This window comes from Ursus maritimus, unplaced genomic scaffold (assembly GCF_017311325.1).
Source record: "Ursus maritimus isolate PB19 unplaced genomic scaffold, ASM1731132v1 scaffold_33, whole genome shotgun sequence".
Classification (NCBI taxonomy): Eukaryota; Metazoa; Chordata; class Mammalia; order Carnivora; family Ursidae; genus Ursus; species Ursus maritimus.
The window spans coordinates 14,198,862-14,213,759 of NW_024425897.1; the positions used below are offsets into that span (position 1 = coordinate 14,198,862).

At 43.2% G+C, this 14,898-nt stretch overlaps 1 protein-coding gene across 2 annotated transcripts in view; it reads right to left on the bottom strand.

The window, feature by feature from the left end:
• The window catches only part of RNF10 (ring finger protein 10), a 31,762-nt gene that overhangs the window by 5,012 nt on the left and 11,852 nt on the right, over nt 1–14,898 (bottom strand). For both annotated transcript variants that reach the window (XM_040619842.1, XM_040619843.1), the window contains exons 3-13: nt 12,645–12,844; nt 11,400–11,490; nt 9,305–9,489; nt 9,083–9,219; nt 6,941–7,101; nt 5,403–5,528; nt 4,898–5,159; nt 4,551–4,684; nt 3,419–3,536; nt 3,078–3,179; nt 1,511–1,666 (exon numbers count right to left, since the gene is read on the bottom strand). In XM_040619842.1, coding sequence (XP_040475776.1) covers nt 1,511–1,666; nt 3,078–3,179; nt 3,419–3,536; nt 4,551–4,684; nt 4,898–5,159; nt 5,403–5,528; nt 6,941–7,101; nt 9,083–9,219; nt 9,305–9,489; nt 11,400–11,490; nt 12,645–12,844 — 1,672 coding nt within the window. The remainder of the gene's footprint in view (nt 1–1,510; nt 1,667–3,077; nt 3,180–3,418; nt 3,537–4,550; nt 4,685–4,897; nt 5,160–5,402; nt 5,529–6,940; nt 7,102–9,082; nt 9,220–9,304; nt 9,490–11,399; nt 11,491–12,644; nt 12,845–14,898) is intronic.

Sequence of the window (14,898 nt, forward strand, 5' to 3'; positions counted from 1 at the left end):
TTTCCTTGGTACTCCCTAGGTAATAGTCGTCTCCAACCTTTCCGACCTAGAGTTGAGCATTTCCCACAGATCGACCCACTGCCCTGTCACTGCTGGGAGGGAGGGCCTGTCCCCTCTCGCGGCAGCAGGGCCTTCCGCAGCCAGCCGGGGCTATTTAGCATTTTCATTCCTGGCACCATGCAACTGCTCTTGCCTGAGTACATTAAAGCCCGTTCCTCAGAAAAGCCGGTATGTGAAAGCACACGCACACACACACGCACGCGCGCGCACACACACACACACACACACACACACACACACCAGTTTTGTATCATAGATGATGGAGTCAACGTTCTGCCATATTCCTCTGTAGAGCAGCTCTCTCCTTAAACTAGAGCACACTGTTCACGCGCACCGCCCTCAAGATGCAGGTTCCAGTCACATTCCTGTCACTAAGCCCCTGCCTTAGCCTCAGGCTCCTAATCTGCATAGGATCATGAGAGTGTCACCAAGAGTTTTCAATACTCTGCTCTGGACATTTTATTAAAACGGCTGGCAAAGAAATAAACTTTAATTATCAAAAACTATCAGCCAGGTGGATAAAGATCAGAAAAGATAGCTCTTTAAAATCATAATTAACTCTTAAATGTTTAATTCCCTGACACATTAATATATTCTCTCTATATAAGAAAAAAAGTATTTTTAGAAGGCTAAAGACCCTTTGAACAACCTCTGAATCCTCACTCCCTAGAGTAAAACACCATTACCAGTTTAGAACATAATCTCAGTATTTTTCTACACATTTAGATATATAAACCCATAATGAAATGCTATTTTTTATGTTTTTCTTTTAAAATCCACAAATGTGGGATGCCTGGTTGGCTCAGTTGATAGAGTATATTACTTGATCTCAGGGTCATGAATTCAAATCCCACATCTGGCGTGGAGCCTACTTAAAAAAATGAAATAAAACCCACAAGTGGTATCATATTTTGTCTTGTTCTACAACCTCCCTTTATCTTAACGGTCCACCCATTAGTTCATGAAGACAGCTATTACCCTCTTCAATAGATGTAAAGTATTTCACAGTATAAATACTATACAATTCAGCCGTTAACTTACCACCAGGCTTCATAGGCTTCCCCCCATTATAAACAATGCTACAGTAAGGAGACATGTACAAAGATGCTTAAGCATACGAGGGGATTATATCACAGGTACAAGCTAGAAATGAAACAGCTCAGTCACAGGGAAGAATCTAAGTTTAACTGGCTTGCCGTATGAACTGCCTTGAGGTTTTGAGATTTTTTAAGAAAACAGCAGGGTATAGTCAGTACAGCCAATAAGAAAGGTCAATCAAATGGCAAAAGTCTGACGTATCTCAGGAATATATTAACTACCCAAAGTAATGTTAGTCACTGAAAGATCCCACCATGCTAAGTAGGACAGAGTTGTAAATTCAGACACCAGGGCTTTGCTTAAGGTCTGTGGCTGGTGGCCAACTTCATTCTTTAAATCCCAACTCATTTACCTGCTTGGGAACCTGGACTTCTGCTAAGAGGAGAAAGGGAGAGGGCACCATGGCCCTCGGTGCTGGTGGGACCCAAAGCAGAATCGGAGGTGCAGGTATAGGAATTGAAGGCAGGAAACTGCTGTAGATTCTCTAGGGGAATGTGGACTTCCGGGTCTGCAAAGAAAAGGTGAGAATGGGAGGCCCATTTAGAATATTCCTCCAATCTCTTCCAACAGTTGAAGTCAATATGAATCCCCCAAGGGTCTAAAAGAAAAGAGATGTGAACAGAAGCTTTAAAACCCAAATTTAGGGGCACCAGGGTGGCTCAGTAGGTTAAGCATCCAACTCTTGATTTCAGCTCAGGTCTTGATCTCATAGGTCTTAAGATCAATCCCACCTTGGGCTCTGCCCTCAGAGGAGAGAGTCTGCTTGGGGATTCTCTCTCTCTGCCCTGCCCCATCTACCAGCCCCACCCTGCCCCGCTTGCCTGTGCATGTGCTTTTTCTCTGAAATACATAAATCTTTAAAAATAATAAATAAAAATAAATTACAAATAAATAAAACCTTTGTTCTTAGCCAGATGATACACGTGGGGCTTAATTCTATTATTCTATATACTTGTCTTTGAGTATTTCCATAATAAAAAAAGCAAAACAAAAAGCCCCTGTTCCTAGAACACCAGTTTTTCAAACATTTGGGAAATGTGCCAAATAGCTATATAGCACTGAGACCCCAGCTATACACTTATTCTAGTTTAAGAAGTAAAAAAAAGAAATTTTTTTTAGAATTTGTAAAAAAATTAATCATTTGAGACACAGAGAGCATAAGCAGCGGAGAGAGGGAAAGTGAAATGCAGACTCCCTGCTGAGCCGGAAGCCCAACACAGGGCTCGATCCCAGGACCCCAGGATCATGACCTGAGCTGAAGGCAGAGGCTGAGCCACTCAGGCGCCCCAAAAAAGTAAAATTTATCTTTACCATACTGTATATGGTCAAAAACAGTGAAGTCTTTTCCCTAGCTGAGGACTCAAGTCTCTGTTTTCTGGAGGGTAAGTAGGCCCTCATGTCACACTAATCTCCTGGGTTCAATGAAGCTTATGTTGGAGCAGCAGATCAAAAGACTCTGTACTTACTGGTACGACAATCTAACCTGCACTTACTTCCTAGTCTGTCAAGTCTTCTACTATATCAGACCCCTTGGCAGACATGCTATGCTAGGTATAGATGTCCCCTTTAATACAAAGATGGGATCAATGTACCGTCTAGAGTGCACAGGAGACAATTATCCCCTAAATTCAGCACATCTCCAATTCTCTTCCCAGAACATGTTTTTTCATCCACCACGCCAAGGATGAATTTAATCTCATCCCTTATTAAGAGCGATGAGCTTTGACTCGCATTAACCCACTTAATTCTCAAATAGGCCTATGAAGCAGGCACCGTCATGATTCACATTCAAGAGTTGAAGAAAACAAGTGGCAGGGCTGAGATGTGAACCACGCAGTCTGGCTCCTGGGCCCGAGCACTGAGCCTCTCTACAATGATGCGCGGCTGTACTAGTCAACTACAGGAGCTCCCGAACTCACATTTGCCCTGTTTCTTGTTCTCCTCCATCTCAATCCTGCGCTCCCGGCGGCGTTCCTCCCGAGCCTTCTTCTGGCGCTGACGCTTCCTCTTCTCAATGTCATCTGTGGGTTGGTCAGATGGTGAGGAGGCAGACCAAGGACAACCTGGCCATTAACTCCTCCCAGGTGACTAGTAGCTAAGGCCACATAAGGAGACAGCTGGACTGCATGAATGGATGGAGTGTTTCTGGAGGTCTGGAGGCTCATGATGGAGCGCTCCTTAGTTCCTCCCACACTGGGTTTCCAGTCAGAAGAACCCCTGAACCCCACTAAGAAGAGAAGCACAGTACGTGCATTCTTACCTGAGAATATCTCTAGGGTTTCCTTAGAGACCACAGGAGGCTGCAGAGCCAGTTCACAGATGCTGAACTCACAGGTGAGCGGCAGGTGAGAGAGGTATCTATGGCGCTGTCGAACGTCCTACCATGGAAAAGGGCCAAAACTCAACTAACACCGGGCCGAACCCTGAGAACAGAGATTCCCACCCCAGACAGCCAACAGTGCACACACTCACACACAGCACCGGGGCTCAAAGAGCAGTACTCAAGTTATCACCATTTTGGAAAGCCAAACAGAAACTGTCAATTAACATACAATAAGGTAGAATGAGCAACCAAAAGCAGTTTTTAGGTTTGTGCTGCAAATGAATAAATTGAGCCTGGTAATAAATAATCTAAAGCTGATCAGCTATTTCTGATTTTCGGGGGCCCACAACTAAGGGAGGAGAACAAGGGGAGAAAAAAAAGTATTTGATGGAAAAAACCCTGGGATCCACGGACAGAATTAATGATAACTGGGAAGGCAGATAAAGCAGATTTGCCTATGAATAAAGGTTGGCCTGGAACAGTAAAAAAAAAAATGAAGGCCATCAATTTAAGTTTAATTTTCTTTTCCATTCATTTTCTGCATGTTTGATGAAAAGTTTATGGTACTCAAAGAGTCTCTAATTTTGAGGCTTGTAACAAACTCCTCATCAACACAGGGATAACTCCCAAAGGGTAAAAACTCACATATGTAAATTACCAGACAATAATTAACAAGTATCTGCTGAGCCAAAAATGTGCTTTAAGTTTGTATAACCTAGTGTAGAGGCTCCAAGAACTTTTCAATTCCTTGGACATTTTTCCCAAGCCGTAAGGAAAGAGAAAAACAAACTCATCTTGAATGAAAGTGGGAGACATCTATATTCCCAAGCCACAATAAATGAATCTGTGAAGCAGAGAGCAGTGGTGACTAACAGAACCCCCGCATGGTAAGGGAGCACCACTTAATCTCTAAAAACATTGCGGGCATCATCAGTGACAAAAACAGACTTACAAATACAAAGGCTACGATCCCTGAAGGATTGGGAGCATGGGCTGGCTAAGCCCACATCAAAGAGAGCAGGTTGATGGCACTCTGAAACTGTGCCCCTCGGGGCAGGCAGGACCTTACCTCAGACATGGAGTAGCCGGCGATCTCCACCACTACCGCCGAGATCTTCTCCGGGCTCTGCTCCAGGCTGCCGTATTCCCTCACAAGGCAGCGCACGTTCACAGGGTGCAGGAACATGTGCTGCCCGTCCTCCGCTGAAGACAAGCGGCTCTCTCACACAACAGTCTTGGCCAGTCCGCAAGAGAGGGCCCCCCATACAGCTAGGCCTGCCTCTCCCCCCCCAAGGCCGAAGGCACTAGAGACCCAAGCACCCACAACTTGCAGCAATACCTCCTTCTGCTAAGAGGCCAAGTCATCTCGCTGAAACCTCTCTATGGCAACCCAGCCCTCCTCTCAGGGACACTCACCTTGGTAAAAGTAGTAACAAGGAGAGCTGCTCGGGTGTGTGAAGCCTGGCTTGGTGACGGGTTCCTGCTGGCTGGACTCAGTACAAATGGTCCCCTCTCCCAGACTGTCATCTGCTAACTCTGAGTCATCACAGGCCTCAGGCTCTGGTTCAGACACTGCTTCCTCTTCCTCCACCAGAGGGAGAGCAAGAGGACGAGGAGAGCCCAGAGAACAAACTTCGGTGGTCTCTTCATCAAAAGCAGACAGGTACTCTAGCACACCCTGTTGGGACGAATTCTACATCAACAGAAAGTACAAGTGGCAAAGATAGGCACCAGAACCAAGTTCTCTGGATGTTTTTCTGAGCTGTCACATTCACTGATTTAACATCCCTGGGTAAAGAACTAATAAGCACACAGGAAATACTCCTAGGTCCCTCCTCTCCCCACAAACACCCGCGCCTACCACCTCAATAGCAGCACTGAGGAATGGCAGCCATTTAGTCTGTAACAGGGACACACCAACCTTCCTGGGTTGAAAAACGGACTCCTTCGCCAAGGGAGCCATCAGCACCAGTTGTTCCAGAGCAGGCACGACACCAGGGACCTTCCTTCTGCTTTCAGTCAATCCTGACAGAGCCTCTTCCCGAGTCTAGACCACAAGAGAGAAGACCAGAGAAAGCTAAGCTTCAAGGAACACTGAGTTTGGCCAGGGTTTACAATGGACTCTTTCGACAGGAGCATAAGTTAAAAGGCAACAAGACCCAATGGGAAGAGTGCTCCCATCCCCCCCTTGCTGCTTTTTCTCCGTAGCATTCATTTCATCTAATCCTATATATTTTGATTATTTATTTTGACTATTTTCAATCTTGGTCTTAGAACATAATTGCCAGGGGTGTCTGGATTTTAAGTACTTAAAATCCTCAATCTTTAAAGGAAACCGGGAACAAACCTCACTTGGTATCCAAAAGGGATGGTATCCTGTTTAGACTCTGTGACAGTGACCATGATAACACTACACAAAAGCTTCCTGAACAAAAATCCAAGAACACAGAACTAGTCTTGTCTTCACAAGCTACACTTAAAGAGCCCCAGTGCAAGAGGCAGGAGTTTGGCCAAGCCCCACCTCAACCTGGACAGCTCTACTTCTATATAGCTTTTCTTCTCTGAAATGCATTTGAACAAATCCTCTGCATTATAGGGGAAACAAAATTAAAATACACAGTACCCTGCTAGAGGAGGGCTCAGAAAAGACAGGAATTCAAATACCAGCTTCACCTCTTATTAGTTGTATGTCCTCAAGCAAATTACCTTACCTAACCCATGACTCTATTTCCTCATCCATGAAAGGGGAAAGTTGTATCTATCACACCAGGATATAACGCTTAAGTGAGATAAACATAAATACAGTACCTTCACACAGGGCCTGTCACATGCCAATCACTCAAATAAACAAGGGCTTTCATTGCTCTAATTAAGACCTGTAATTCTCAAAACATGGTCTGAGGATGAACAACATCAAAATCACCCTGGAACTCATTAAAATGCAAATTATTATGCCTACTGAGCCCAGACTTGACTGAGTCCACCTCTCAAGGTAGAGCCCAACAACCAGGGATTCTGATGCCTATTAAAGGGTACAGAGCTTAGGAAATACTGTATTGCCCCGAATCCTCAGCAGACATTGCTAGGACCTGCTGGATAGGCCATACTACTTTCTTCAAAATGTCCCTCAAATAAAACACCTCTAAAAATAAAGCCAAGTGTTTTCTTAGGGAAAAAAGCCTACCTTGCTTAACTAAGAACACAGCTAGTCTAACAGACTTCAGTGAATCTAATTAGCTATAAGATCATTTTAACTTCTTCCTTTCAGCTCCAGAGAGCACTTAAAAACCACTAGGTCCCCCCCCAAAAAACAAAAAACACTAGGTCAGCCCTTCCCTCCCCTCGCCAAATCCCAAAGCAAACTGTTTTTTTTTAGCCTTTCCCTGTTCATTATCTCAAATGTGGGACCGAGGTAACTTATCCCCACCGTCCTATCCTGTTCCCAGTGCATCGTCGTACCTTGAGCTCCTGGATAGCTGCCTCAATAAAGCAGGACTCGGGAGTGTGCTTCTCCTCCGCCAGCTGCTGCTCTAGAGCTACCTTCTCTTCCTGAACCACCCGGCGCAGCACCTGCTCCTTAGAGGCCAGCAGCAACTTGGAGTACTGGCTGTGCTGTTCATCTACAGAAGTCAGCAAGATCACAAAAATGCAACATTCAAAGCTTGCGACCACGTGGCTACACAGGAACTTTTACACACAGCTTTTTCCCCTAAGCTGTAAAGATGGAGTAATTTAGCATAGTTTTCTAAAAATATTTAACAATGACCTTAATACAAGATTTCTAACTCTGACCCCATTTTATAAGGAATCTAAGAAAACAAAAGATGCAGTAAAAAATTTAGCCGAACAATATTCAATAATAACATCATCTATAATATCAAAAAGGCTACAACCAACCAGTTAAGTCCAATAAAAAAGAAATAGTTAATGACATGATGGCATATCATTAAAGAGAATTTTGCAGACATTAAAAATGGTTTTCTGGGGCACCCGGCTGGCTCGGTTAGGAGAGCACATGACCCTTGATCTCCGGGTCGTGCGTTTGAGCTCTATGTTGGATGTAGAGATTACTTAAAATAAAAATAAATAAATAAGCTTAAAAAAATTTTTTTTAAATAAAAATGGATTCTGAGGACATTTACTGACATGTAGAAATACTCACGTGAATAAAACGCAGACACCAAATTAGAAAATGTAATCCTAATCTCGCAAAAATATACATGCATAGAAAAAAAATCTACAATTTCGGGATACCTCTGGGTAAAAGGATCGTGGAGAATTTATTTCCTTCACTTCCCTCCCCCATATTTTTTTGTGCTTTTTCAAAAGTTTAAGACAATGCTATCTTTTGAGAAACCCATGAAATACCATTTCCCCACCCTCCCATCCTAGTACCCACCCAGAGATAACCATTTACAAATTTCAATATGTATTCGTCAAATCTTTTTCTATACATTTATATACCCACATTCATTTAAAGAAATAAGGATTTTCTATGAATAATAAACTCTAAGCTTTGTTCTGCATTTGTCATCCAATGTATGCTAAAATCTTTCAAAATATTAATACAGAGATCCAATTTTTACCTTCTGTATCGTGTTCCACAGTATGATACATCCTACTTTGAGTAAGTTCCTTATGGAACATTTAGTTTATTGTCAACTTCTACTACACTGTAACAAAAAATCCTTATGCATGCTCCGTGGTGCAAATCAGTTCCTTATGAAATGTAAGTATAAATGCTGGATCAAAGGTTGTGTTTGTTTTTTGGTTTTCCTTTAGTCTTACTTAAGTTATCTCTACACCCCATGTGGGGCTCAAACTCACAACCCTGAGATCAAGAGTCTCATGTTCCTCCAACTGCGCCAGCCAGGCACCCCTGTGCTTATTTTAAATACTTCCAAACTACCCCCACCAAAAGGCTGTATCGATTTATACTGCCAACAAGAACAACAGTACTCATCTTCCTACCCCTCCCAAAACCTGGTGTTACCAATGTTTTTTTTTTTTTCTTTTTTTGTGTGTCAATCTGATAGACATTTTGATTTACATAACTCCCAGCGAAGTTAAATCTCTATAATTCTTGGGAAGTATTCCAATATCCTTTTCTGGAAAATGCTTTGCACATGTTTAGCCCATTCTTCTACTGGGTGGTTAATCTAATTTATAGGATACTTCTATGTCCTGCACGTTAATCTTTAGTTTTAAATGTGTAAATCTGGGACGCCTGGGTGGCTCAGTCAGTTAAGCGTCTGCCTTCAGCTCAGGTCATGATCCCGGAGTCCTGGGATCAAGCCCGGCACTGGACTCCCTGCTCAGCGGACAGCCTGCTTCTCATGCTCTCTCTTGCTCGCTCTCTCTCGAATAAATGAATAAATAAATCTTAAAAAAAAAATTAAAATATATATAACTGAACCATACTTGAAAGCAAGGGTTAAGCGACTCTCTGCAAACTCCCCTCTAACCTACCAGAATCCTAAAACTGATCTGGAAATGCTAGAAATGGCTTGCCCAAAGGCTCAATTTCTGATAGAAAGATATACTCAGTAGCCTTAAAGGATGTACCCAGGATTATTTACCCCCTAAGTTAACAGAACTCACCTCCTAGATGAATAGGATGGTCTACATTCATCCATTTGGATTTGGGCAAAGCCAACAACACCCCTTTCTCCCTCTTCATCAGCTGCATCGTAATGGTATCACCAACAACATACTGCCGTGACTCTGTGGCAACAACACTGTAACATGGACAAATATTTAGATGGAAAAGAGCAAGGAGTCAGCAGATGGGGATCTAATCTATTAAATGGGTCTCCATCTCACCTCTTGAGATCCTTCTTATGCACAGAACTGTAACAGATGGGACATTTACTCCAGGTCTTCTCACTCAGTGAAAGGTAGTGCAGAATGCATGCCCAGCAGAAGATGTGTCCACAACGGGTTATCTTGGCTGCAGTAGGTGGATATAGGCATATTGGGCAAGATGGCACTTCATGGCTACAAATGCGCTGAAATAAAACAGCACAAGTTACACTGCTTTCAAACTGACATGGCACTGTCAAAGTTAAAGTCTCTCCTCTCCCATCCCCAACCCTGTACATCTCTACTCAACCCATCTTCACAAAACTGTTCAAAATGCAGGTATATAAAAAAAGCAGATATATAACACTTTAAGTAAATCATTAAGTAAACCATAATAATAGATTAATATAACAACAAGGGGCACCTGGGTGGTTCGGTCAGTTAAGCATCACACGCTTTTTTTTTTTTTTTAAGATTTTATTTATTTATTTACAAGAGAGCATGACAGAGGGGGAGGGTCAGAAGGAGAAGCAGACCCCCTGCTGAGCAGGGAGCTCCACAGGGGACTTAATCCCGGGACTCCAGGATCACGACCCAAGCCAAAGGCAGTCGCTTAACCAACTGAGCCACCCAGGTGCCCCATAAGCATCCCACTCTTGACTTCAGCTCAGGTCAGGATTTCAGGGTTCTGGGACCAAGCCCCACCATCAGGTTCTCCACTAAGCACTGAGTCTGCTTGTCTACTTCTCCCTATCTGCCCCCCTTCCACATGCACACAAGTGTGCACGCTCTCTTTCTCTAAGTAAATCTTTAAAAATATATGTTATATATAAACATATATACGCACATATGTAATAACTACACAACAGGTATTTTAGGGGTTCCACGAAGGGAAAAAGTGACAGAAATCAATGTATGATCCCATTTTTTTTTTTGAAAAATTTATTTATTTATTTGAGAGACAGGGAGAGATAGTGAGAGAGAACGCGAGCAGGGGGGAGAGGGAGAAGCAGGCTCCCCGCTGAGCAGGAAGCCTGATGAGGGACTCGATCCCAGGATGCTGGGATCATGACCCGAGCCGAAATCAGACACTTAACCAGTCGACTGAGCCACCCAGGCGCCCCTATGATCCCATTTATAAAAATAAGATTTATATGTACACATACTATACAAAGGCATAAAAAAGGTCGAGAAGTAATGTACCAGTAATTTTCCAACAGAGAAGTCAATGAAACTTTCACTTTATATGCATCTATTTTTTTTTTAACCAATGAATATAAAACTTAGGTTTCATAGGACTTCCTTGTCATTCTCTGATGATTTTATGACTTTTCATACTTAATGGGAAGCCAGACTTTGAGGCCTATAGCTTTGAACAGTATTCCATAACCCTAAAAGCTAAGAGCAGCAAGGGAATACCCAGAGTTCCTAACTTCAACAGAAAACAAAATGCAGCAGTGGCTTAGACGGCAGTGCAGCTTAGTGGCTCATTCACCTGCCACAAGACTGAGGCCGAATTTGATACTGATTACTACAAATGGCTACTGATGAAGACATGTCCATGCAATGAGCCCATCCTAGGTCAGGTGGGTAACCAGAGTCCCTCATATACTTCCCTGGTTACTTCTTCCCAGGAGAGGTCGTAGATAGGACTACTTTTATAATTTTTATTTTTATTTATTTTTTTTTAAAGATTTTTTTATTTATTTATGGGACAGAGAGACAGCCAGTGAGAGAGGGAACACAAGCAGGGGGAGTGGGAGAGGAAGAAGCAGGCTCCCAGCCGAGGAGCCCGATGTGGGACTCGATCCCGGAACGCCAGGATCATGCCCTGAGCCGAAGGCAGACGCTTAACGACTGCGCTACCCAGGCGCCCCTACTTTTATAATTTTTAGATGAGAGTCCTCCAATTCCCCAATCCCGCAGGCCAGCCAATTAGAGAGCACAAAATGAATTCCAGGAGAAATCAGGACTGACCTCTAGGGAATGTCTACAATGCAGCCATGCAGAAAAACATATCAACAGTGAAACCAGCCAACAGCTGCTGTGTCAACATGGTCCATTTCTTTAGTTCTCTCTCCCACTAACGGCTTACAAGCTTAGCTGAACTACTCACCACTTGTTCCACAAAGTCCCAGTTGACTAAGATATCAGGATCAGCAAAATGAACTGTGTAGTCTTGGTCTTCAGACACTACAAACTGGCAGCTGGAGACAGGGAAAAGAGAAGGAAAAGGCAGACTGTCAGAACCCACCGACATGCCATCAGCAGAGAGTCATTACTCCGTTTTAGTAACCAAATACTAGCCATTAGCAGTCACAGTTTGTGAAGCGCTGAACTAGGACTTCGGCCTCAGTTCTCAGCCCTGGCTCTGGAGGAAATCCAAAGACTTGGCAAGTAGAAGTTTAAATCCATGAACTCTGTTTCTTCTGCTTCCAAGCCCAGCCAAGCTGCTGTAGGCCTCCCCTGAGCTAAAATTAACCCAGACTGTGGCTCCATCAATCAGCAGAAAGCCAGATTGCCTCCCTCCCTGTGAGAAACCCACACACACACACAGCTAATCTTAAAGGCAGCAGAAAGACTATTTTCAATCATTTGATTACCAATTTATATAAAGTACTAACCAGTTATTTCAGTCTAGATCCAAGGTCAAATCTTACATTATAACTAATGACACACAAAAGGAAATAAGAGAATCAGTATTTGAGCAAATATATGCCAAACACTTCAACCCATCATCCAATTCTCCCTTAAGTAATTCTCCTCCTTTATAGGGAGAAGCTGAGTCTCAAAGTTGCTAAGCAAATTACCCAAGGTTGAAGGCCAAAATAAAATTGAAATCTGGGTCCAGTTTCAAAGCAAACACTTTTACTACCTCATCATGACAGTAAAGCATTATTTAATTTTATCATTGATATATTTATTTAAGCATTATATTCTTTTAAGCAGCAAGAACACCCACTTGAAAAGCTGTTTTTCAACACTTGCCCCCCCACCAAAAAAAAAGAGAGAGGAGAAAAAGAACCAGATCAACTCCCTTTCTACCTCTCTCCCACAGCAGTTTAAAAGCAGCTTCTTTAGGGGCACCTGGGTGGCTCAGTCAGTTAAGCATCTGCCTTTGGCTCAGGTCATGATCCCAGGTCCTGAGATCGAGCCCTGCGTCGGGCTCCCTGCTCAGAGGGGAGTCTGCTTCTCCCTCTCCCCTTCACCCCACTTGTGCTCTCTCTCTCAAATAAAAATTTTTAAATAAAATAAAATAAACTTCTTCTAAAGAAATGAAATAAAATAAAAGCTGCTTCTCAGCTCCAGCAACTGCCCAGAGGCTCAACTACACTTTCCTCCTAAGAGTACACATACTCACTTGGCTTGTAAAAAGAGTTCCTTGTTAAAAGGCTTATGCCCCCACTTGTTCCTTTTTCCCCAGCTGCCATGTCCACTGCCTTCAAAGTGACCCGCCTGGCCACGGGGTTCAAAAGTGAAATTCAACAAGTGGTTCAGATTGATCTTCTTCGGACCAGAGAACTGGGCAGGGCTAAACTCTGCCCTTTGAGCCTCTGCTACCTAGAACAAGAATGAATAAAGTATTTCAGATTATTACTGATTTATAGCAGAAACTAGCAAACCCCTCCCTCTACATGGCTTAAAATACTAACTAAATGAAACACAGGCTTAAAGTAAACAATCTTCCTAGGAGAGGGTAATACAAAAGTCCACCTAAGATGTGGATGGGAGTGGAGAGGGGGACCAGAGCCTTTAACATACAATTAAACTGTTCAGCCTGCCCTGTGAAAAGGCAATTAACCATTAAGTGACAAAACCCAACATGAGTGTCACCATTAAGTGACAAAACCCTCTAGCTATCCTGAGGCACAAAGATTTACTTGCTGGATTAATCTTTTCACAGTCCCATAGGACTCCTACACCCTCACTCTTATTAGCTACTTGTTCTTTAGGGTTTTTTTTGGCAAAAGAGAGCCTGTGGAACTACACTCTGGAGGCGGGTTGCAGGCAGCTGCTAACTGCCATGGGCTTCAGGATCCTGCCAGAGACCTCCTAAGACACACACTGCTATTCATTGTTAATTAAAACTGACAGAATTAGAATATGTAGGCACACTACCTCTGTGTCCAGAAATAAACCCAATCAGCAGATTAAGAAACAGTTTAGAAAGTGGTAAGAAACCACATGGGAGAAATACCACTGCACACAAAGATGGAAGAAATCATGCTGGGGTTTGTTTTTGTTTTTTTTAAGATTTTATTTATTTATTTGACAGACAGTGAGCACAAGCAGGGGTAGCAGCAGGCAGAGGGAGAGGGAGAAGCAGGCTCCCCGCTGAACAAGGAGCCCGATGCAGGGCTTGATCCCAAGACCCTGAGATCATGACCTGAGCCAAAGGCAGATGCTCAACCAACTGAGCCACCCAGATGCCCCTTGATCGGCTCTCTTGACATTTCCAAATTGAAATGGTAGATACCTGTTATAAGTCAGCTAGTGCATTTCCTAATTCCAATTTCTCATTTAATGTTATAAACACTTTACCATGTCAGTCATATTAGCATACAGTCACTTTAAATGGCTATATACCACTACATCATATAGGTAGACTATAATGCCCCATATAGAACACACTGTTCATAGCTTCTCCACTGTAACAAAAACAAAAATAAACCTATTTTTTGGATAGATCTTTGTGCACAAATATTTGGCCACACACAATTACTTCTTCTGAATGTATAGTAGGAATTACTGGGTCAAAGGAAATACAAATTTAATGCTTTTGCTACTTAGTCAAATTTAGAGTTTAGTAAGCAGCACCTGCACAGACGTCATAAAGAGTACAGGGGTGCCTGGGTGGCTCAATTGGTTAAGCATCCAACTCTTGATTTCGGCTGAGGTTATGATCTCAGGGTCGTGAGATGGAGCTCCACCATCAGGCTCCACGTTTGGCACAGAGTCTGCTTGAGACTCTCTCCCCCTCTGCCCCTCCCCCTGTTCAAGCTCTCACAATAAATGAATGAATGAATGAATGAATGAATGAAATCTTTAAAAAACTCTTAAGAGTACAAAAAGGGATATGGTGAAAGATACCTTACACTGCAGAGGCAACCAATATCCTATGCATACAGACCACAGTATATGACCGTTATGATTAAGTACAGTGGCAAACCATAAACAATTTCCTTTCATCTCAACAACAGATCCTGGGAGACAATACCTCCCACTTTTATGTAATCCACCCCAGGAAGCTCATGACTTCCAGGTCATCTGTTGCCTCTCATCCCCTGGACGCTCATTTCTATGTGGCTCTGCTATCCCCTCATCACTCTTCCACCCCCAATGCCCCAACCCTACGTAAGAGCTTGTGCTCACTCAACAAAATCCTCCACACCTTCAACCTTCTACCATCCATCACCTTGCTATCCTAGCTGCCGCACCGCCACCCTCTCCAATACTGCCCATCACAATTCCTGATAAATTTTCCTTCCAAAACACTGACCTCTCAGTTCCTTGATCCTCACCACCTGCGATTAACCTGCCCTCCACTCTACCTCAGGCACCGATTTCCAAGGACATACCATCTAGATCAGTGCCATCCTATACAGCAATTACTA